Raw genomic sequence first — 23,192 nt, 5'->3', positions numbered from 1 at the left:
AGAAACAAGTTTCCCCCTCCGAATATAAGTAATAATAGAAACAAACCAGTCTCTGCTGTAACTCTACATTAGTTACAATAGACCATGAAAGGATAACCCAAAAGAAACAAAGTGAGCAAATTTTTTCTTTTTAAACATCATTAGTTTTCGGAAAACAACTCTCCAACTAGAGCTTTTAATTTGAAACATCTCAATTATTATATGCTTGCTACATTTGTCTTAGTTGAAGAAAACAAACAAATTGATTAAAGGAGCTTTTTCTTTAACAAACATGCTAAAAGTTACAAAGGAAGACATAACAGGAGGGCTAAGAGCAATAGCTCATTAAAGACTGTTGGCATCATGGTGCCTGGGGGTAGAGAGAAGACAAGGAGTGAGCCTGCCAGCAGCAGTATTCATTAACATTTGAACCATCCTTCTCACGACCTGACTGAATTTTTCAAACAGCCTCTTTTCTATTTAGTACTATATGATACATCAGCAAGATTTTGGTTTCAATCATCTCTCTGCTGTTGACTCTGGGAGCCTGTTTGGTGTCAATGAGCTATCTTATCCCTAAATGTCAATCAGCCTGCAACTCCAAACTCTGAAAAACAGTACAAATCATTTTTAACTCTTACATTTTAGCAATAACACATCAGAATCTGTCTGCTTTTTGAGTTTTTGTAAATGGTATGATTTAAGATTGAACAGAAATATTTTCTACCTTTCCCAACACCATTTATTGTGGCATCACTACACGCAAGAAGGTTTGTCAGGCACTGTTGTCATATGCAGTTCTACTTACATATATTTCATAATATCATGTATAGTTTCAGGTATGTGACAGATAAGGAGCTCAGTCTCCAACTCATTAGATCTCCAGTGCTTTTCTAAGATCCATTTTCTAATTCTCATCTATTCTGTCTGTAGAGACACCTCCCTCACCCACTCCATGTACAAGAGATCACATCTGATTCCTCATCCTTCTCTGTTCACAAAATAATGATAAAAGTTAACGACACTTCTTAGATTTTTGTGCTTGACCATATTTGCTCTCCTCTCAGGGAAAAAAGTTTGATTACAATGGACACACTCCCATGGATCATTTCTTAGTGTGCGATGCAGCACTCTTTGCAAGCAGCACAGCTTACTTCTGTTAACATCCTTTTGCTTGAGATAACAAAATGTAGCATAAGTTGTCTTTATAATTGAAATCTGTTTTGAAATAATAAGACCAAGCATTATTTTCATGAACACGCACCTTCCATGCAACCAGGAGGAAAAAAACATCCTCATGGCAACTGATTTTGAAATATTATTTTCGTTCTCTTAAAATCAACATCCAAAGAGCTAAAAGGCAGCCTGAAGTTTCACAAATTTTGGGCAAAACAATCCTGATTCCTCCTCCTGTCCACTGCTGACTTTTTTTTGAAGAGCAGGATAAAAAGATTTGATACAATTCTGTATATCACCTATCAAATAGCAATTTCCTACGTTACCCTAAGAGCAAAAAAGTATTACATTTAACTCAGTATACTAAAAACACACTTAGATGTATTAATGATGAATTCTTTAAGCCTGAATGTAATCTATCCAATATTCATACTCAGGCTGCACTGTGCATAGAAGTGTCAAATGTTAATATATTTAAGTTCAGGAAATAAGTTACAAATAGACTCAATCTCAACGTCACAGGACAGTGACAGAAATACCTCTTTACACTCTTATAAGGTTTTGCAGTGTTCATTCTTGAATGATGAACCTCCCTGTACCCTTCGTCATTTCTGCAAGCCATGCAAAAGTTAGCTTCTTTACGTTAAAAAAAAAAAAAGAAAACCTTTTCCCCCAGGGCTTACACATCAAAGCAATACTTTAAGAAATATGTAGGTTATTACTGGGAGAAAGAAAAAACCTTTCCTCAATGCAGCTAGAGCAAGTACCATTGGCATTGCTGAAATTAAAATTATATCAACTCAATGTCTCTGAAAAATACAGGTTACTGCCATAACTGATTTGAACTTTGTAAAGTAAAAATGCATGCAAAGCAGTTAGCAGATGAAAACAAACACATTATTATGTCTGCAAGATAGTAGATTTCAAAATTGAGACGCTCATAACTTATGCAATGCAAGCACTTAGCAAATGTCACAGCAATAGCATTTAATCTATTCCGGGGATGTTAAAAAGGGAAAACATCTACAAGGGCAGGGAAACATCTTGTCTGAAAACAAACAGTAACAGTGCCTGGTACGCCATCCCTGATCCTGGTGTCTATCCCTTCATGAAATGCAGCAGAACTGGGAAAGCCCTTAAAGGTAGAGTCAGTAACATTACTCAGTGGCTAAAAAATCAGCAAGGGAAGTAGAAAAATATCTTAGAGGAAAATTAGAATGCTTTTCAAAACACGGACTGTAAGTCTGAACCTGAGAGGAAATAATATCCGTAAGCTATACAAGAAAACAGAGAGGATAAGCATATCCAAATTGGGCAGTATCAGCATTCTTTTCTGACATTAAGCTCTGTGAATTCACGAGGAAAACTCATGAATCTATGGTTCATTCCAGGATGCACAAGGAGGAGCAAGAACAGGCAAATTTTCATTATCCTCAATAAAAAAATAATAAGCTGCTAATGTTAATACAGTAAGATAAATATTTTAACATCCATGATTCAAGGCATTAGCCAGATGCCTGCAAGGATCAAGACCACTCTATTTTCATATGGAATATGCTTTTCACCATAATATTATGAGAAAGTAACCTTATTTCGCTCCCAACGGGTAAAGGGGCAGCTTAATTAGCACACTAAGTAATAAGTCAAAGATGTTTGTTGCTTAAGAGAACAGTTAGTAAAATCAAGTATTCATAACCAAAGAACTTTGGACTCTCTCCCCTCAGAGAAATAACAAGTTCACCACGGATAGAGAAGTGCAATAGGAAAGCTTACACTGCTCCTCAGACCTACTGTTAAACAGGCTAAGTGCAGTGCTGTTAGTTTGAAAGAAAATACTTTCAAGAACGCAATTTTTCTGGTTCAGCACAAGAGAAAATCATACACAGAAAATTTGGCCCAGATGGTGTGACCATCCCAAAATTCCTCAGCAATTGCCTGTGGGAAGCTCCTCTGGCATGCAGCCTGGTTAGGACAATACTGGGTAAGGAACTTCTAGCTGCTGGGGTGTCTGAGTTCTTCAGTTTCAGAAACAGAAAAACTAAGTCATGACTGTGAGTCAAAACGAAGTGGAATGCAATCATGCAGACCATTAGCAGCTTCTCCTAAGTCATCCAGCTGTACTACTACATTTTTTAAAGAGCTCCTTAGTCATTAGTTTTGTGTTTGAAGAGTGACAAGTGCTTAAGAATAAGAATGCTGACCTAAGAACAAACAGAATAAATGAGTTACCAGCAAATTCAATGGTATCAGAAAGCAACCTAGCTCCATACTCTCCATTTGAATTTATAGTAAACCTGGCATAAATGCATTTAAACAAACAAAAAACACCATACAGGTTATAATTAAACTGGATTCGTCATTTCAAGGTACTAGCATCAGATGTCCAGATAATACAGGGTGACATACTCTTACACTAATAAACAAAGTTAGCAAAGTAAACAAATGCTGTGTTTCTACTGTAAGGAAATACGTGCGCCAATGAAGCAACTTTTTCAGCACAAAAGTAATTTAATCCTCAAACCACATGAAAAGTGATCTCTCTGGGAATAGCACAGCTGCTAAAATCCAAGTCAGTTTTTATTAAATCATCAAGTCTGTTTATGTAAAACAGAGCTCTCTTAAAATGACCTCCAAGAGGAAATGATTTGCTAACAAAAAATTGATACCTGCATTTAATTTATCTACATCAATGAATGTTATGATAAATCAATGTCCTGGGTCAGAGATAAAGAGAAAAAAGGAAAAGCTTTTTCTAAAACTTCAACTTCACAGACTCCAACATCATACAGTTTTTCCCATTTCTACATATAAATATTTTTTATGAAAGCAACAGAAATTGCCAATCATACTTCTGGTACAGAGAGAAAATACTCTTTTTAACTACTGCTATGCTTTCAACTACTTAAGACAGTAAATATGTTCCTAAAAATAACAGCAGATTTAAGTTCTGTGCTTGAACTTTTGAGGAGAAAATGGACACAAAAATTCCATCAATTTGTCAAACATACCAAGACAGCCTGAAGGAATAACAGGAATACTGTACAAAAATAGTTTCTGCAGAACATCTTAAGATCTCAAAAAAAAAAAAAAAGATAGTCCCTCAAGAGTTTTTGATAGCTATTTGAAACAGGAAGGATAAGCACAGTGGAAACAATGAAAAGAAATGATTGCAGTAAGTCTCTAGGTGCATAAAAGCTAACTAAATTAATGGCACTTGCAAGCAGGCCAAATAATGAGTCAAAACTTCTGAATCTTCATATCGAGTTATCCCAAAGCTTCTTGAGCCTTCCACTACACGGCATAGAAATCCTGCCAGAAGGACTTTTCAAGGCCACAATACAGGAAAACAATCCAAGACTAAAGAGGAGGCCTCACACAGACACATTTAGTGAGCTGCCCTAGTGTTCTGGCAAGACATAGGTCAGATTCTAGCAACAGCTGTAAATCCATTAGGTGACTCAGGACTGTCAACGCTAGCATCAAAATGAAGCAGTTTTCTTAATAAAGAAATGTTACTGAAGTTGTTTTTGTTTTTTTTTTTTTGACATGTTCTTTATATGTCTTTTCATACCATAAAATACAAATTTAGACAATATGTTTGTAATGATACTAAATTCAAGACAGGTAAATTTAAGTTTATTCACTGGGCACCAAAAATAGTTTCTTAAAAAAACAAAACCGATTTTATTCCTTGTTATAAAGCTAGAAACATTTACCAGTATTTACACAAAATGTTAGCAAACATTTCAGAAATGCATTGTCCCTAATCTGTTGGGTGCTTTTTTTTTTCCCAGTTATTAGCATGCTATCTCAAAGATTTTGCTCACAAGTTGTGTGAAAAAAGAAAAAAAAAAAGAGAGCAGCTAAAAAAAGAAGGGCTTTAGCTACAGTGAGAACACAGATCCCAAGCCTTAAGCAAATGTCAAATACAAAGCAGATCATAACATCTTATAACTGACCTAGAGCAAAGCCATTCTGCACATAGACGAAATACAACAAAAACTCAGACTTACTTTGGGGGAACAGGCTGTGCACTTATCAAATGCCAAACTGACTGGAAGAACATTATCAAATCTTGATAAAAAACCACGGATCTGAAAGGTGAAAAAATTACAATTATAAAAAACAGGTTTCCAGAATGTTACGAGTTGGACATAAATAGTCAGTAAAAAGATAAAGAATAACTATAATTAGGGTAATACAGTTTAATACAGTGATGATCATCACTAAGAACTGTATTAAATTTATACCTGCATATATGACACTTCTTTCTATATACAAACAATGATACAACTATCTGAGCACCAGATTATTTAACAGAGGCACAGCACCACCTGGCGTTTGAGCTACCAGACTGCAAAACTAAGTAACAAGTCATGGTGTAAGCAGTTAAATCATTTTCAGATTACATGTTAGAGGTGGAAAAAAATAACTGCTGTTCATTCTTAGATTTTTGCCATTAATACAACACACTAACATGCAATTTTACAATTCTAGACCATTTCTTGTAATAGTATTTGCAGAACTACCCCCTACGTCCACTGTAATAAGCAAAAACAAAACTCCATGGGTGTGAGACAGACTCTGAAGGAGACCTGGAGAGGCTCCAATTAACAGAAATGACCAAAAGCAAACCTCAAGGACCCCACTTCATGTGATAATCCCCATGTTACTGCTTACTACGCAACACTATAAGAAAACAAAAATAGACTAGTTTTACTTAGACTTATTTCTGTGATTACTTGGAGATCACAAAAAAAAAAACACAGCAGCAGTTTTAGTTTTTTCTGAATCAAAATGCATCTTGAACACACAAAAAGCTAACAGAACTCCAAAATTCCACTTAAGAATTTTTTTTATTATTTTACTTGAACAGAGTAAAACTTGAATAAGCAATATAAAGCAAGAGCTGTGTAGAACTTTAAATACCCAATGATACGTCCTAGGGTATATGACTACTTCGATAAGTTCAGTAGACAGCTTTTTAAAAGGCCCTGTCAATATAACTAATGAAGTCAGTCTATCCAGCAATGTGAAAAATGGTATCCAAAACACAAATTTAGAGCTGGAGCTTGGGATGAGTAGAACATCATGAAGACTTCTGTACTGCATCAGAAAATCATGAGTATTTTAGAGAACTGTAACAGTTATGAGTTGGTTGGATCTGATTTTTATTTAATCTGTACTAGGTTGAAAAAGAGAAGAGCAACCTTGAGATGCTCATTCTTAGCTCTGATGAGGAAAAAGCAGAGGTTGTAATATTTTCATGCTGCCTGCAAGTGGCTTTATCTCCAAATAAATTCCTGGTAAGTAGGCAGCACTGGGATAGAAGCACTGCCAGCAACACTATAACCTTGGCTTGCAATACTCTTAATTATTCTTAATCCAAATATGAAGACTTGGTCCCTTCTGGGAATGGAATCAGATCAGCATACAGTACATTTTAAGGAGGTAAGCTGCAATGTGTGTCTTACATCAGTACCAAGATTTTAGATGAAATCATTTTCTCACAGATTTCTTACCTGATGAGGAACAAGTCCAAGAGAAGTAGGCGGCTCATTCATTCTATCATCACTACTACTGGCCACAGCATAGCCACTGACAAAAATCCAAGAAGGAAAATTAGAACAAGACAACATACTGAACAGTCAAAGTTTCCAGTAAGCTACAAGGCATTTCATTGCAGCTTGCAATTTAGAATCTGGAAAGTAAGCTATCTGGAAAGTTTGCTTCATAGTAACTAAGCTCCAGCATGGGAATACAAAAATCTTCAGAACTAGTCAGAGACTTGTAAGTTGCTTGCATTCAAATCCTAATTCACTTCCTCTTTCACTGGTTTTAAAGATAGAAAATAAAGCTAGATTTCAGATTAGAAAATTTGAGAGACATTTGTGTATCACATGCACTTAATTTTAATTAGGATTTTGAAGTACTTAGCTTATCTTAACGCCTTTCTTGTGACAAAAGTAATGATGACAGCTCATCATTACACTCAAATGCTCTCTTGAGTAAGGGATCTTTTAACAGAAAACACTATTTCTTTTGAAATATTCTCAATATTTTGATATTTTTCAAGTCAGAAAAAAAAAAACTTGCCAATCTCCAAGACAAAACTTTGGTTTGATCATTCAGTTCTCTCTTAAATACAGTTACACTACAGTAAAACATAATACATGATCCACACGTTACATTAATTTATAGGCAACATAATGCATTACAGAACTCCCTTACTTAATGTGTACCTCCTCCTCCTTCTCCCAAAAGATTATATAAAATAACTCTGATTTCTCAAGGAACATCTCTTAAACACCACTCCTCTCTGAAATGACTCACCCTTCTGGATGCTGTAAAACAGAAACCATTAATTCCACTGCAAGAGCTCCGGCTATCATGGCTAATCCAGGTCGACTGACTGTACACTGCTGATCCAACGTTCGATCCCTGGTAGACTAAAAAGATAGATAATTAAAAAAAAGTGAAAGTAATTCTGCTGTTCTTCTAAACAACATATCTTCAGTGACTTGCAATTCATTTCATTTTCTTTCATCTTCCAGGTAAAAGATGAACTATTTCTTAATTCTGTGCATATCAAAAAGAGGAATGCCTGATGAAATGCCATTTAAAGGAAATAAAAATTCCAACAAAAGAGATACATAACAGTCACCATTTGCATAAAAATGTACTCACATCCCCTGGTGCCACAACATCATTACAGAAATAGCAGCCCAGTTTATAGCCAGGGATATTTGAGAAGAGTGATGAACCCAAAAGGTCAGAAGGACCAGGGGCAGTGCTGAAACACGCATTGCCAGTTTCTTGCTGTTTGGGTTTCTTCAGTCCATGTCTCATAACAACAAACGTGTCAAATCCCAGGGCAGCATTGATGACCAGCTATGAGCAATAAAGAGAACAACAAACCTGAAGTGAGCCAAAAGGGGAGGGGAAAAGAAGACCACATGGTTTTATTCACTGTAAATACCAAACAGAAAAGCCCACGCAATTTTCAGTCAGATGAATAACCTAATAACTACCTACTTATCATCCTAGCTGTAACAAAACCCAGATTTTCTGATATGTGGCAAATCCCAGTTGCCAAGCATTAAAAGAACACAGAAGTGTTTCAGAAGTCCTTAAAACATCTTTTTCCTTTGTCTTTCAGGGAAATTTGATACAAATGACTTTTTGTTGCACAGATTTAGGCACATCTGTAGACAACACTGAAACACAAACTCCAAAAGCAGGTTCTAGTTTGCATTTGAAGACAACTTCAAACCAATACACAGCATCTCACTTAAGCGACTGAAATTGCTAAGCACTGATTTGAATCAACATCCCCATATTTATATTTGGCCTAATACTCATACAGTAATTAGTACTGCTATTGGAATAACTTGTTATTTCCAGCTCAGTTTATTCTTAAGTTTGCTGCATATTCTGTACCAAACATTGAAGCTCTGAGTGTTAAAATATTCCAATGCCACTTAAATACAACAATGGTGATTAAGAACAACTTTTCATTTCCTTTGAGATACCGTAAGTAATCTGTTCACTTCACTGTGGTCTGAAATAACTCTTATGTGATAAAGCAACACATCTGTTATCCAAAAAAAAAATCTTTGCTCAGTGAGGAAAGCATGTAATTATTACTTATGGTCTTCATATGTATCTGTTTAGTCACATGGGGAGTAAAAGCAGCTATGATACAAAATTACTTTGTCATCATTTTCCTGACTTAAGGCTGAGCTTAAACTGGCCAAAGGAATACTCCATACCTTATTATATCACATGGAAGGAGTTTTGAAGGGGGTGGGAGTTGGTGCCTTCCTCTTCCATTGCTCAAAGTGCTAGCTCAAAGGGCATTGGCTTGGGGTTGCTGAGCAATTGCTTGTGCATCACTTGTTACATAGGAATATATTTATACAAATAAATAGTTTTTACTTTTTAATTTATAATATTTATACATAAAATATCCTTTTTCTTTTCTCTTAGTAAATAGTTTTAACTCAATCCATGAGTTCTAATTGTTTTTTATACATACTCTTCCCCATCCCATTGGGAAAGGAAGTATGCAAATGACTGTGTGGTGCTGGGCCATCTGCTGGGTTAAACCACACTACTCTGCTTCTCTTATATGAAATTACATTTGGAGATTCTTAAAGGACACTGAGGAGAGACGACCCTAAACAACATGCTGTAATTTGGTCCCAGACCAAACAATCATTTGGATCAGATAACCTTCAGAGGTACCTTCTGATGTGTATCATTCCATGTTTCAAGTTTCTATTTTTCCCTTCAACATTCTCTTTTTGTCATATACAGAATCTTTGAGGTTACAGAAAACAAGAGAAATTTCTGTATAGTCATAACAAGCTGGTCATTCATTTTGCTTTCCCGTACAGTTCTTTAGGTATATACAGTCGATTCATATGCAGGTGCTGACATGCAGTGACAAGATTATTAGTAATATTTGCTACAATACCTTCCTCTTGCTGGCTGCAATAACAGCAGGAAGCCATCGACTCTCTCTAGTGTCCATTAGTAGGAAAACAACATCATGAGCATCAATAAGCTCTTCAAGTGTAGCCACATCCTTCCGAGCCTGTGCCATTGTAACTTCTGAAAAATTCACTGGATGGCCTGGCATAGGGATGCTCATGTTATAGCCTTCTGAATTCTGGATGGAGGCAGAGAAAAACAACAGCATGTTAAAACAAACTTTTGGCTTAACAGAATTATTCTAAAGTGCTACAGTTTGGCAGAAAGGCAACTTCATTCTTTGCATCTCTCATCAGGAGGCTTGTTAGGTCTAGCAAATCAGCTCCAGGAGACAGCTGAACTACTTCTAGTCCCAAAGGGAACAATGACAAAGCAAGCAGACAGGTCTTGCTTATAATTAAGATTGTGTTAAGTTATACAAAATCATTACCCTGGATTGTCTTTGCAGCTACTTGACACACAACTACTAGATTTCTCTGATATCGACTATCAACTCTGTTACAGTATGATAAATATGAATTATTGCTCATTCTCCTTTCTAAACAATAGCCTTGAGTGACTTTCACGTAATTCATGTAATTAAATCCATATGCAATCTTATATATAAAGAAAGTAACTTTTGAGGCTTGTGACTCCAGGCTTTGGATAACTGGAGGCTTCCATTACACAGCTACTCAAAGAGCTTGTTCCTCTTGCAGAAACAAGTGTCTCTTCCAACTCCTTATTTGGGCAATGCATATTAAGCAGAAAATGGCTCAAGAAATAAATAAGCATATACAATGCAGACAACTAACTTCTTCATAATCACTCTAACACAATCTGTCAGCCATCTGCTGGCACAAAGCAACTAATCCACCTACGTGTCAGAGGAGCAGCCTTGCCAAAGCATCCTTTCTTGTCAGTCTACTATAAAAATCTAAAAATTTAAAAAGCCAAAATTTAAAGGCTTGATGGACCAAACAAAATAACATGGAAAGAGAAGAAAGATTGGTGGAAAGTACATTAGTATGGAGCAAGTGCATGCACAAATCATAAATCCAGGGGAGTCAAATAACAAGAGCAGCAAAGTATACCCCTCACACATTGTAAGTATTCCTGAAGGAAAACAGATATCTCAGCCAACACACCAACGCATATAGCAGCTTGGAGAAACTAATTTGGTTAATATTTGTACCAACAAGGAATTTATTATTATTTTTTTTAATCTCCTACAGGAGAAAAGTAGAGCCCTGAATACTGTATTGATGGATAATTCATGGATAACATATTAAGGTAATATATTGCATATAAGTACTGATTCAGTAAATAACTATAAAAGTTCAAAACCTGTATCAATAAAGCATGTTCATCTTAAAGCACTGTTGCTGATTCCTTCTTGTTACTGCAAGTTCCTCTCCAAATGACACTTCTGTTTTTGTAAGCCTTATCACAACCCCACGATTCCACGGCACAGTCTGGTCATTTGCATTCCTGGTTGTTTTTAAACAGGAAATCTCACAATACAGGTTTCTGATGTTTTTCTCTACACGCAAAATTATGCTTTCTATAATGTTATTTGGGATTTCACAAACAAATTTTATTTCTTCTAGTTACATTATTCTTTCCTAATATTCCTAATTCTATTTTCTCAATTTTTTTTCCTCAATTTAAAAAAAGCAAAAAATCATGTTTCAATCTGAGCATTATCTTAGTGCATAACGTGACACTGTAGACACACACTATTCCATATTTGTTCTACTAAATATTCCTGTAGCTGAGTACCACCAAGGAACAATGATACTGTAGCACAACGAGGTTAAAATCTGTGAGATTATATATATTCTTTCATGACTTATCAGAAGTTCTGAAAGTGAAATGCCTAGCATATTTTCATATTAAAGATCATTGTTTGATAATTCAATATTAATTGAACAATTGCTTAGTACTAGTACTGACATTCAAAGTAATGGTAATGATAGGATCAACACAGAAAAATAAAACAAAAACAGAGCAATCCTTGGGTCAAACTAAATGAACCTCAAATCTCTGGAATGGATCTTTTGTAAAGCTCATTCATAACACTAACCACCAAAAGCATAACCAGTCTGTGTTTCACCATCTTAGAGCTCAACAGCACTCTGATCAGTAACAGAGTCAGAGGTATTTTAAATACAGAATTGCACAGTAAATATGCACTACTCATTTACTTGTTAATGTCACTGGTCAAGATAATGCTTGTCAGTTAAGATCTGCCAAGCATAAGTCCTTTATCAAAGGCAATCTCAATTCCAAAGCAAAAAAATGAACAGTTGATGGGTCTTCTACCACATCAACATGAAGGTCTTAATAATGAAAAAAATGAACTTTGCATACTTAAAGTCACTATTACTCTCTTATTAGGAGATTTTAAATATTGATCTTACCACTCCTGGAAAGATTTTCTGAAGTCTTTCTGCTGCTGCAAGTGCCTTAGGCTTCCCACCACTGAGACAGTCTTCAAATTCATACAGTGGCTGTCGCACTGGGTTGGAGTATGAAATCCTCGCGTTGTCAACAAATGTAATCTTCCTGACTCCCCAGCCCTAAGCAAGAAACTAATTAATATATTAAATACAATGGGTTTAGTCAAATAATTTTGAGTCTCCAATGACAGAAACTTAAGAGGCACTTCGCTCAATTTTTCTAGAAAGATCAGCTTTTGAAGCTATTCACAGCAATAACTCTGTACTTGCACTTAATTAACAGAACAGGTAACTTCATCTGTCCAAATTTATTACTCTGCAGTAACCCCTTAAACTTTAATTGAGAGAGATGTGGTAAGGATTCTTGGAAGTAAGGATCAACACAGCTACTTCACATGCTTCGTTGTGAATTTGATTTTATAAGCTTGTTAATTTGTTCCAGAATTTTTCAATCCTTTAACGTAAATTCAACATCTATTCTTACCATGCTAAGTTTCTCTTACTGTTGTACTATAAGCAGAACTCCAAGCCATTTCCATTCCCTACAGATCTTCCCTGCAACTTATAATGTAAATTATAATGTGTACATTAATACAGAGGACAACTTTTTCCTGATGTGCCATGGCAGCTGCTCAAAAAGTGATAGAACTATTGAGAAACAGCAGATTTGTATGATTAATTCAAGACTTACCATCAAAGTCCTTGCCACACTACAACCCAGAGTACCAGCTCCTAGCAGCAGACACTTGGCAGACACAATTTTTTCCAAATCAAGAGTAGGAACCAACCGCCAGCACATCAACTTCAAATTAAGATCCACTGATGATTCTGCTAACCTACACCACAAGACAAATAGTAACACTGATGAATATTGTGGAGGTTTTTTTTGTTTGTTTGTTTTTTGCTTCTTTCCAAACAATGCAAAGACCTATTTCAACTGTTTGGGTTGTTTTTTTTTCCCCAAAAAGAAAGAAAGAAGTGGAATAGACCATTCACTCAAGGCACATGCCAGTAGTTCTCATAGCACCTTTTCCTTTTCACCTTGATTTCAGTTGCCTTTTGCCTCTCTCTCAATTTTGCTGTTCGTGACAACAGAGCCGTGTTTTCATTTGGTCTCCTAAGTTATTATTCTGGATCTCTCTTTTTCTTATTCAGGTCAAACTCACTAGATCTGAGATCTACTGTTCTACCATCTTTCCATTATACGAAGGCATTCGGGCGCAACAAGAATGTACAATTTGTGGAGAAGAATGGGCTAAGAGAAAGGACTGCTTTATTTTCCTAATAAGAAATAAAAATCATAAGGCTGACATATCTAACTTGAGCTTTTCCTTCTGCAAAAGAACATACATAAAACGTTCTTACATATATAGAGAGGATAAAGAAATACTTGTACTTTCTTGTGAAGAGTGAAGCATATCTCAGCTTACAACAGAATATATCATGCCAGCAAGAACATCAATACATAGTTTAAACAATTCAACACGTGTGTGATGTGAAAGAATTAGTCTGAAAGGCTCATCTCCACTTAAGGTGGAAATCAAAAGACATTTAAAACAACTTTCTCTGTTGTTCATCCACTTCTGAGACAACACAATGCTCTGTTCTGAGGAGCACTAGCTATAAATTCTTCTAACCATTCTGCCATTGAGATATCTAGGTACATACATAACACAATTACTCTTTTGCTAGATTGCTTACTAGCTATTAAATATACCAGATATATTCTTTGAAACTTTCTCTTGTAAGGAATGTGTTGGCTAAACATCACTTAACAACATTCTTGTAAAAACTCTGCACTGCTTAAAAAAGAATAGCAAATCACTACTGTAACAACAATAGAAGTCTGCAAGCAATGGACAAGGGTCTGCATGCTGTGCTCGTCAAGATCTGCACCAGCAGAGATGATCCACTATTTCATAGCTGCTGTGATGGCATTATTGCTAGGAGAACATTGGCCGCACAGACCACATTTCATCAGCCTGAATAGATATTGTCTGCTCAGGTTGTCTTCTCTGGTCTGATTCCGGAAGTTCAAGCCTTCAGTTTAGTCAGCGTGGCAACGTAGCCAGAGATGATGCTTTGCCAGGGTTCCAGGAAATCTGGAAGGATCACCACTTCATTATCCCAAAAGACAGTATATATCAGTTCTTGAACTTTCTCTTTGATGAGTAATTCCCATGTTGCCACTCCAGAGACTGATGTTATGACTTTGGTTCATAATGGTGACACCAAATAGCACCACCAGTAAGAATGCAATCCAGCCTTATAAGTCCTGAGAAACATGTACATGCTGTTCTTCCTGTTCCTGGGCAAGTATTTATGGGATGCACCTGGCACAAACTTTACGATATTCCAACATTACCACATTGCTTCCAACACAGTGGAGATATTATTCAGTTCTGTAAGCAGTTCCCTGGTCATAAGCTGCCAATTCACATGGATGAGTTGATTAAGACACTGCCATGGTTTTATGATTCTTGGTTATCGGTGTTCCACATCATAACATCATGTAGTACATTGGGAGTTAAAGACCTAATGCTCCAGTTCTGGGTACCTGCCCCAGAAGAGAAGTAATACATTCCCCAGAGGACTGTTTGCTGTTCTGTTACCATTTCTACTCAGAACAAAAGATAAAAGCCATTCGCGGGTCACTAGACCTTCCCTTTTGATCTCAGCAGCGTGTGAGCTCCCTAGATTGTCTCACCTCACCATCAGAGTAAGGCCTTCAGCTTTCAGACACTCTCATTTAATTTATTAGATCCAATTCTATTTATATTGTACGATAGTGCGTTACCTTGCATTCCTACATCTAATTCAGTAAATTAGTTTGTTTCTCCTCAGATTGTTGCTGCTGTTCTTTTAGGCCCATCTCTCTACCCTATTTCCCTTTCACACTGCTGTCAAAACTGCAGAAACATACCACCCACAGTTTGACTGCAGTAACATCCACCTTTGGTCTCCATAAATGTTCAGCAAGCATTAATAAATATTAGTGGATGCTATTTTTTCTGCATGGAAGAATTCAGCTACACCACTTTGCTCTACACTTCCACGTCAGACATCATTTTTGTCAGACTGTCCCTCTGCTGCCATCTGCCACATGGCAAAAAAGCATGATGGAATACTGGCAGGAAGTTTCAACGTCTACCTCTGACATCATGGGCCAACACAATAAAATAGAAGGCATTAAGTTTGGAGCAGCCTTCTCAAGTAGGGAAAGTGAAAGTGTTTACAGAAGGAATCAGAATCCCTCACATGAATGTTCACCAATGTCTATGAATACATTGTAAATTACCACAATTTAAAGAAAAAAACCTTAGCTTACTAGATAAAATATTTAACTTAAATCATTAAACCAACACGCTCTCACAGCATCAGAAAGGCAAGCACACACATGTAGACAATGAAAGCAGAAGCACCAAAAGACTGTAAAACTAACCCATTTTCAGTCCCTTGCTGGTATATTACAATGTGCAAAATAACAAAAATTAGTAAGGTCATGTTTTCTGAGCTGCTTCCTGTCACATCATAACACTTGCAAAAGGATGAACTGTCCTCCATATCAATTTTCATTATATTTAACCTGCAGACTACAGGATTCATTGAGAATAGGCCTATAACACTGCATTAAATCTTAAATATAACGTTTTTGATATTTTAAGCTAGAGTCACAAACTGCAGAAATGTCTGCTGTTTACAGTGCACTCTGCTCTAACAAGATGCAAATCTGCAATAGGACCAAAGATTACACAATATATATTACTGCATAATCTTCAACACATTTAGTGTATGCCTTGATTGAGACAGAATGCCTGCATTCCACATTTCAACTTGTTATCACTAAAACCCAAGAAAAGAAACTACAGAAATTTAGAAGATGAAAACCAAACCTTTTGGGATCCATACACTCACTGAGATTGACCACTCTTGGACCCATGCCTCCCTTCTGGTTTTTCTCCCATCCAACAGCTTTTGGACAATCTGTTAAATGAAGAAAGAAGGAAAAACAAATGAAAGCCTTAATACCACAGGACAGGAAAACAAAGTTCTGTTTGATTTAAACTTACTGGAAAAAAATTAATCCTTTAAGTAAACCAGCTGCACCTTAATCTAGTTTATGCAGCTACACAAGTGTTGCTGGATTTAATACGAGACGCCTAATGTGCTGCTTTTGCCTGCTTAGCTTGTTTTATATCTAAGGTGGAAATATCATCATCCCTCACCAAGCCTCGTGATCCTGAACGTCTAACAGATCAGCATGATTAGCTCTCAGTAAATTCAGAACTTGCTACTAAGTTTTGCCTGCTTCAATCACCTCACCATGTTCCCTAGGTTCTATCTGTAAATTCAGTAGAGAATTACACATGCTATTTTTTACAGTAATTAAAAAATTCATAGCTATTGCATGTAAAGCACCCAGAACTTCCTAAAAGGTAAGGTAGAAAAAAGTTCATATCATTCTGCAGACAGAAATTTAGTCTGAGTTTGTTCTAACGATACAAACTGATTGCTTAAAAATACATCTGTCTACCTCACAATAGGACTGAATGCCACTATTTTATAAACAAACAAAAATATGCACAGATTCACTATCATGAGCATTTGCAGAGGGACTGTGTAGAAATTTAAGACTTCATTTTAAAACCACTTCATATAAGATACTATAAATTGCTACCTGACTTCCATATCTCCACAGTAACTTTTTCCTCAGATGTTCTCCTTAAATCCTGCTTCTAATTCAGTAAGAAAGCCTATTCACCTTTGTTTTTTAAAGAACATTTGAATAATTTTCAATTTATTTGAAATAACTTAGCGTAAGCAGTGATTTCACACAGTGTTGTTTTTCTTATCTTCATGGTGACTGGGGAGAAAGAAAGAGAAAAGGGATTTATTTTCCTCTTTTAAATAGATTACCTGGACCAAATGCTCCTTGTGGAAGTTTTATTTCAAAGATAATGCTGTGCGTTATGTCTCTCACCCCTTGCATGGTCCTGTCTCTGAAGCAGAGCACTTCAATTGACTGGAGAATATCGCCCCTGGCAATTAAAAAAAAAACAACAGAAAGAGACATGAATTTTTGCCCCCATAGAAAAGGAACTTATTTTAACACTACTACACAAAGTTTCAGTCTTTTGTAGATTCTGAATAAGATTTTTTCTGTTAGCAGCGGAACACTACTGCTCTCATTGGCTACAAACAGTTGTTTAGCACATGTAAACAATCACACTCTGCTGAGACAACTCCAATGAAGTGACACTAAACAGTATGTCCTCTGTCATTTATTCAGTGCTGCTGGACAAACTGTATCAAAACATATAAAGCGACATGACATATACCTGCACTTCCCCAAGGCAAAAGTAAGAATTTTTTTAGTTCTTGATGTAATAACCTTGTTCCTCCTCACAATTCAATTCCAAAAGTCAAAGAATTAGAGCTTTAGTGCCTAAAAACCAACAAACCTTAGAATGGATAAAGCACTCTGGGTACTTATACATCCTTCAGTCCAGAAAATTCTGTACCTGAGCTTTTCTCCTTCCTGACGTGCTTTCTGCAATAAAATGCAGAAGTCGGGACTATGAACATACAACCTCATTACGTTATTGTTGCAATAACCGTATTTTAGTTAAACAACAGTTTTATAGTCTAGTATCTGAAAAACATCTATCCAACAAAAAATAAATTAGAAGGTATGCTACAAGAAAACCTAAGAGCATCTGATTTTCAAAATTTAGGTCTGCTATTACTTGGCACTAATTAATTACCTAAAATCATAGAATATTTCAAGCAAGATTTGAAACAGCTAGAGCCTCAAAGAGGGTATCAGCAGGTTCTGAAGCATGTATTTCCAGATACATTTACACAAATGAGGATGAGGAATAACAGGAATTTATAACTGACTGAAATAAAAAACAGCTGTTAGTCCCTGAAAGCACTGAAACTGCTTCTAGTGTTTGTGATACTGAAGCTGTTTGTGATAGCAGGCAAACTATCATTAGGAATACCAGTAATCATATATAGGAAAATAATGACTCGTCCAATTGATGATTAGAGTCTCTGGCTAAAGAACACTTTCTCAGGAAGTGGCCTTTATCTAGATGACATCCTCACTTTGGAGGCTGGCCCTTAAATGAGCCCAGGGATGGGTGGACACAGGGTCCATTCCTGGTCACACAGGAAGCACAACTGAACCACTTGCATCTGTGCTTCCTGGGCCAGCCACCCCCTTCACCAGGTGCCATGACATAACAGTTCCACTACAACAGTTAAATACAAATTCAGAACCACTGAACACAGGTAATGTCAAAGTTAAAATTAGTAGGTTTTTGCCTTTTGTGTTTTTTTTTTAATTATTATTTATTTTCCTTCATATATATTTCCTTCATATATATTTTTGAGACTGAAGTTAAGCTTCAGGTGCACGATGCAAATAAATTGCCATGGATAAAAAAATGCTTAATCTGATACAAATCAATAGCATATGTATCTGTGGAAAATAATAAAAGAGATACCATTTATGTGATGCCAAGATCAGGAAATTTCGCAGTGGCCATCCTGGATAGTGAGATAAATTACACGGATCATAAACTCCAACTGTCACCTGCAAATAAAATTGCTCTGAGAAGTCATCTATCAATACTGATACTCAGTTCACACTAAAAGTTACCTGGCACTTTTAACGTAAAATATTTGGACACAGAATGAATACATATTTTACATTTTTACATACATTTTCTGCATGGTCACACTAGATTTCAGTAAAACATTTGCTAGAGCTTTCAAAGCTCTCATTTCAGCTTCTTCATGAACATTCACACATTTCACTACAGTATATTAGCCTTTCTTGCTCTAAATAAGGCATTGTGAGGAAAGCCCAATAACAGAAGCCTTGTTCCTTAAAGAAAATTCTGCATTGATTTTGGGATGACCCAAAACTGAAAGGGGTCAATCCAACATGAATTAAAAGGATAAAAAACAATATAAAAACAACTGAAAGCCAACCCTTTAAGATGAGACAAAACATCCAGTTCCTTTATATTATATATTTCATCTTCAACCAGTGTAATAATTGATGCACTTAAACTTATTTACTTTACATTCACTGCAGAACTAAAACATAACCAGAAGTCAGAAAGATGCCTACAGTCTACCTTCAGATATGCTGAAAATTTAAACTCAATTCAACACTGGGGCTACCTGTCTCCCTCACATCTACAGAGCTCTTCTTTTCCAGTTCTTGTTTCACTTATTGATAAACTTACAGCAACTCTTCTACATCAGTGAAGATGCCACTAAGAACAGTCTGAAATGAATTATACCAATCTAATGCATAAACACAGGGGAGGCAAGGATCCATTCCCCTGTCCCTCCTCCAGCCATACGCTGCTGCTGCTTTGCACTTGCTGACTCAGGAAGGCATGAGACCTGTTAAAAAGTTGACCTTGTTCAATAAACTAGCAGTACATTAACGCAGCAACAAACACATTTTTCTTCTAGGGGAGCAAGATCAACTGGCTCATGGAAATACTGACAAATTTCAGAGTCAGCTCATTCAAGAAACTGCATCTGATAGCTATTTGGCAGATTCCTTCAAAAAAGAACATTTAAGAAATGTGTTCCAAATGATTACAGATTTATCTTGCGTTAAACTATCCCTATGTTAATTAAGTGCTCTCTTGCCTGTGACCCACTACTGCACTTACACTACTTCTTAAAATCTCAATTTTTAGTAAAAAGAACATGCACAACTCAGACTTAAAGCTGCCCATTAATTTGATGCAACTTGGCTTCTGGATAACTCTTGACACAGAAGTCAAGCCAAGCTGGTTATCAGCTATTTACGCAATCTATTTAATGGCCAACAAATGTGCCCAATTCAGTATTGCATGTATGTTTCAAATCACTTGTAAATTAAGTACATGCAGGTTATAAAAAGATGCAAAATGCTCATTACCTTTCCCCCTTGGTCTTGAAAGAAACCATCCCATTTTTTGAGTGGAGATACAACCACAGAATTGTCATGATACTTGATTAAAAAATAAGGTAAGGCTGTAACCCCTTCTGACTGGCAAAGTTCATCATACGCTTTCTGAAGTGCTTGAATCTAAAAGCAAAAAGACAATTGAAAGCAATAGTTATAACGCTCCTATAAGGAAACACTGAAATGTATCCTTATGTTCCCTTCCCGGAAGCGTTCAAAACCAGGCTGGAGCATTCTATGATTCATTCTATGATTTGGTGCAATTGTTTCAGAATTCAGGAATGCTATCTCACTCAAGTTATTACAGAATACAGTGTATTCAGAAATTTTAAAGTCTATTATTACCACAATAATAAACTAAAAAGTGAGTTGCTAAAGCTGCAGTTATCAACACAAATTTGAAACACATACGCTGTAACTACCGCAGCAAACTCATCTATAAAAAAAAACAGAACAATAAAATGAAAGCTCATTCTAATAGTCACAATAGCTTGATAAGCAAGTAAGTCTACCCCCTCTATTACTAGCAAAAGTTCTCTGATTTGTTTCCAAAGTAGGACTGCAAGACTACAGGTGTTCTGTCTGTGTGCTGGCAAACATTAATCATGCTATTACACCATAGAAACTTAATCACTCTTTATTTTGTCACCTATTTCCAAAGTTTAGTCAAATTTTTTGGAAAATGACAACACTGTTACAGTGCTTATTACTACAGAAGTAGTATAAGGGCATTCTGGGAATAAGGCAAGTATTTTCCACCGGAAAAAAAGAACTGAAAACTGTTTCTCATGGACTACTACAACATCAAAAAAACACTTCAAGTTTCACATCAACTTCTGTCACAGTCAAAAAAGGTATTTGGAAAACTTGACTTTTTGTCCTTTCACGATGAAATAGGAAACAAACTACAAAACCTTGTCAGATGCTCTAAAAAACTACTCCCTATAACATTTTCCTTGTCAAATCATACATTCTATTAAGAATTTTGTTATTTCTCCTGTTCCTTTTAAAACCTTTCATTAAACAATGGGAAGTTTCAAAAATACCGTGTAGCAACTGGACAGATAAATACAACAGAAAGGCATTACAACAAAGGTGCAACGACAGAAGGACCAGCACAACAGAAAGGTGCTATAAAGGAAAGGAAGAAGATTGCTCACCTGGCTCAGAAGATTCCAGTTTCACAGGGGAAAACTTCACCAAGGAGCGATCTCCAGAAGAGATCCTTCCCCAGTGGCAGTGAGCCCTTCAATGAGGTCTAAGAGAGGTGCAGCCAGGCTCCACCTCTTCCAGTTCCACACCTGAATTACCTTCACCTGTGCTCCCAGGGCCTTTTGCCCAGGTGCTCAATCAGTGGTTCAGGCCAAGATTCAGTAGTTCCCATACACACAGCTATGTAACTACCTCCCCTCAAGAACTGTCTGCCATGCCTGCATCTAACTTAAAGCTGAGGTGATGTTAAGGTGAGAGATTTTGTACAGAAAAAAAGGGGGCAAACTAAAAGTGAGAATAAGAAAAGTGAAGATTTTAAAAGGAATTAAATTTGAAAATCCAGTATACTAACAGATAAAATCCAGTATGCTAACAAAAATACTAAGCTTTATGGCAAGAAATCTAGTCAGTGCTAGAGTTGATAACATTTGGTATTTAGAATACCTGATTTAAAGAGAACTTGTCACCAAGACACACCGGTTTCTGAACTATATGTATCCCATCAGGGAAGCAGAGAGCAGGGTAGCAAAACCAGTAATAGAAATGATATTTTTTCAAATCCTTGGGGAAAAAAAAAAGAAGATTAGATAACAAACATAAATTAAAGAAAATTTCTATTCGTACTAACCATAGTTCTTATTTGACAAGTCACTGTCGTGAATTGAAAGAAAACCAAGCATACTAGATGACTTCTTTCCTCTACATACACTTCTAATCAGGACTTCAGCAGACAATGTGCATACAATACTTCAGTGTTAGAGCTTTGTGCACTAAAATTGCAAATATGTTAAGTGTGAGAGCTGCTCTGCTTTTACTAATATTTGTAAGGCAGTCATATTCAGATACATTTTGCAATCTCAGATGGTATCTGCATTTTTTAAAGAATACACTACAAAATCTTTTATATGTGTACATGAGAATGGCCTCAGAATTTTTTTTTAATTGTTCTGAGATATTTTAAAATGTCTGAGAATGACTTAGAATGACCCTGATAACATGAATACAGTAATACAAATACACAAGTTCTCCTAAGAAGAAACTACTACTTCATTTCTATTTAAATGCTCTGAGATTATCATTACTCACTGCGAATGTCAACAGCAGGAACCTGTTCAAGAGCATAGGGTTTTCAAGTGCAGCTCCAGATTTTATTGATTCCCATATCTGCAATTGACAGTTGAGGCAAGAAAGAGAAAGGACTGAGAAACAAACAAACAAAAAAGTATAAGAACAGCCATACAAGTTTTTAGTTCTTCCAGCTACAGAAAAAATACTGACATCAATGTTCCAAGGAATCCATGTGATGTTTTCATGTCTAATCTCATCCAAACCATTATCAATGCTAAAAGAACAAAAGGCAATACAGACATGTACTAACACAGCAGCTACAAATGCTGGGGAACATTAAATGCAACAAAAAAACTCCAACAGTCTGTCATGCACATGAACCATTATCACAATAAAGAACATGATGTATTAGCAGCATAGCCTTTTATTTTTCTCTCCTTTTTCACTCATGGGAGCTACATATAGTAGATACATGAATAAACTACTATGAAGTTCGGCTAAAACAGTTGAGACAATCAAGAAGGCAGTGCACTGCACGCTCGTGAGACAAGATGCCATAATACATACATGAGGAAGGAGTGTTTGTTCTTTGTCTTAAAAAAAGAATAATAAACAAACAACCTGTAAGAGTGAATAAAGCATTCTGACCTTCCTCAACTCTCTGAACATAATTAAGGTAACTGTATTGTGTCTGTCATTAATTGGACAGTGTACTATGCTACACCAGGCCTTGAATGAAGATATACATGAAAACTTTGTTACTCAGACAGCAGGCAGCCAATAAATTTAATCCAAGGAATCAAAGACCAGTCAAAGTATAGCACCTCAAAAATAAAAAA

The 23,192-nt window shown here is 36.2% G+C and overlaps 2 protein-coding genes across 5 annotated transcripts in view; both read right to left on the bottom strand.

Moving 5' to 3' along the window:
- LOC100539877 (ubiquitin-like modifier-activating enzyme ATG7) overlaps positions 1-22,469 on the bottom strand; it is a 97,274-nt gene extending 74,805 nt beyond the window's left edge. For 2 of the 3 annotated variants that reach the window (XM_019620016.2, XM_019620018.2), the window contains exons 1-13: positions 22,372-22,469; positions 21,730-21,846; positions 20,047-20,196; positions 18,605-18,693; positions 17,010-17,131; positions 15,986-16,076; positions 12,784-12,928; positions 12,054-12,212; positions 9,635-9,829; positions 7,843-8,046; positions 7,489-7,604; positions 6,678-6,753; positions 5,169-5,249 (exon numbers count right to left, since the gene is read on the bottom strand). In XM_019620016.2, the coding sequence (XP_019475561.1) occupies positions 5,169-5,249; positions 6,678-6,753; positions 7,489-7,604; positions 7,843-8,046; positions 9,635-9,829; positions 12,054-12,212; positions 12,784-12,928; positions 15,986-16,076; positions 17,010-17,131; positions 18,605-18,693; positions 20,047-20,196; positions 21,730-21,846; positions 22,372-22,407 (1,581 nt within the window). In that variant the 5' untranslated portion in view covers positions 22,408-22,469. Of the gene's footprint in view, positions 1-3,262; positions 3,357-5,168; positions 5,250-6,677; positions 6,754-7,488; positions 7,605-7,842; positions 8,047-9,634; positions 9,830-12,053; positions 12,213-12,783; positions 12,929-15,985; positions 16,077-17,009; positions 17,132-18,604; positions 18,694-20,046; positions 20,197-21,729; positions 21,847-22,371 lie in introns of those variants that run through there. The other variant, XM_019620017.2, reaches the window with a different exon arrangement.
- Positions 1-23,192, bottom strand: part of LOC109369908 (ubiquitin-like modifier-activating enzyme ATG7) — a 40,397-nt gene that overhangs the window by 16,256 nt on the left and 949 nt on the right. The gene's annotated exons all lie outside the window — the stretch shown is intronic.

The sequence above is a fragment of the Meleagris gallopavo genome, chromosome 14, assembly GCF_000146605.3.
Source record: "Meleagris gallopavo isolate NT-WF06-2002-E0010 breed Aviagen turkey brand Nicholas breeding stock chromosome 14, Turkey_5.1, whole genome shotgun sequence".
In the NCBI taxonomy this organism is placed as follows: domain Eukaryota; kingdom Metazoa; phylum Chordata; class Aves; order Galliformes; family Phasianidae; genus Meleagris; species Meleagris gallopavo.
This window is presented reverse-complemented; position numbering and strand designations above follow the sequence as displayed.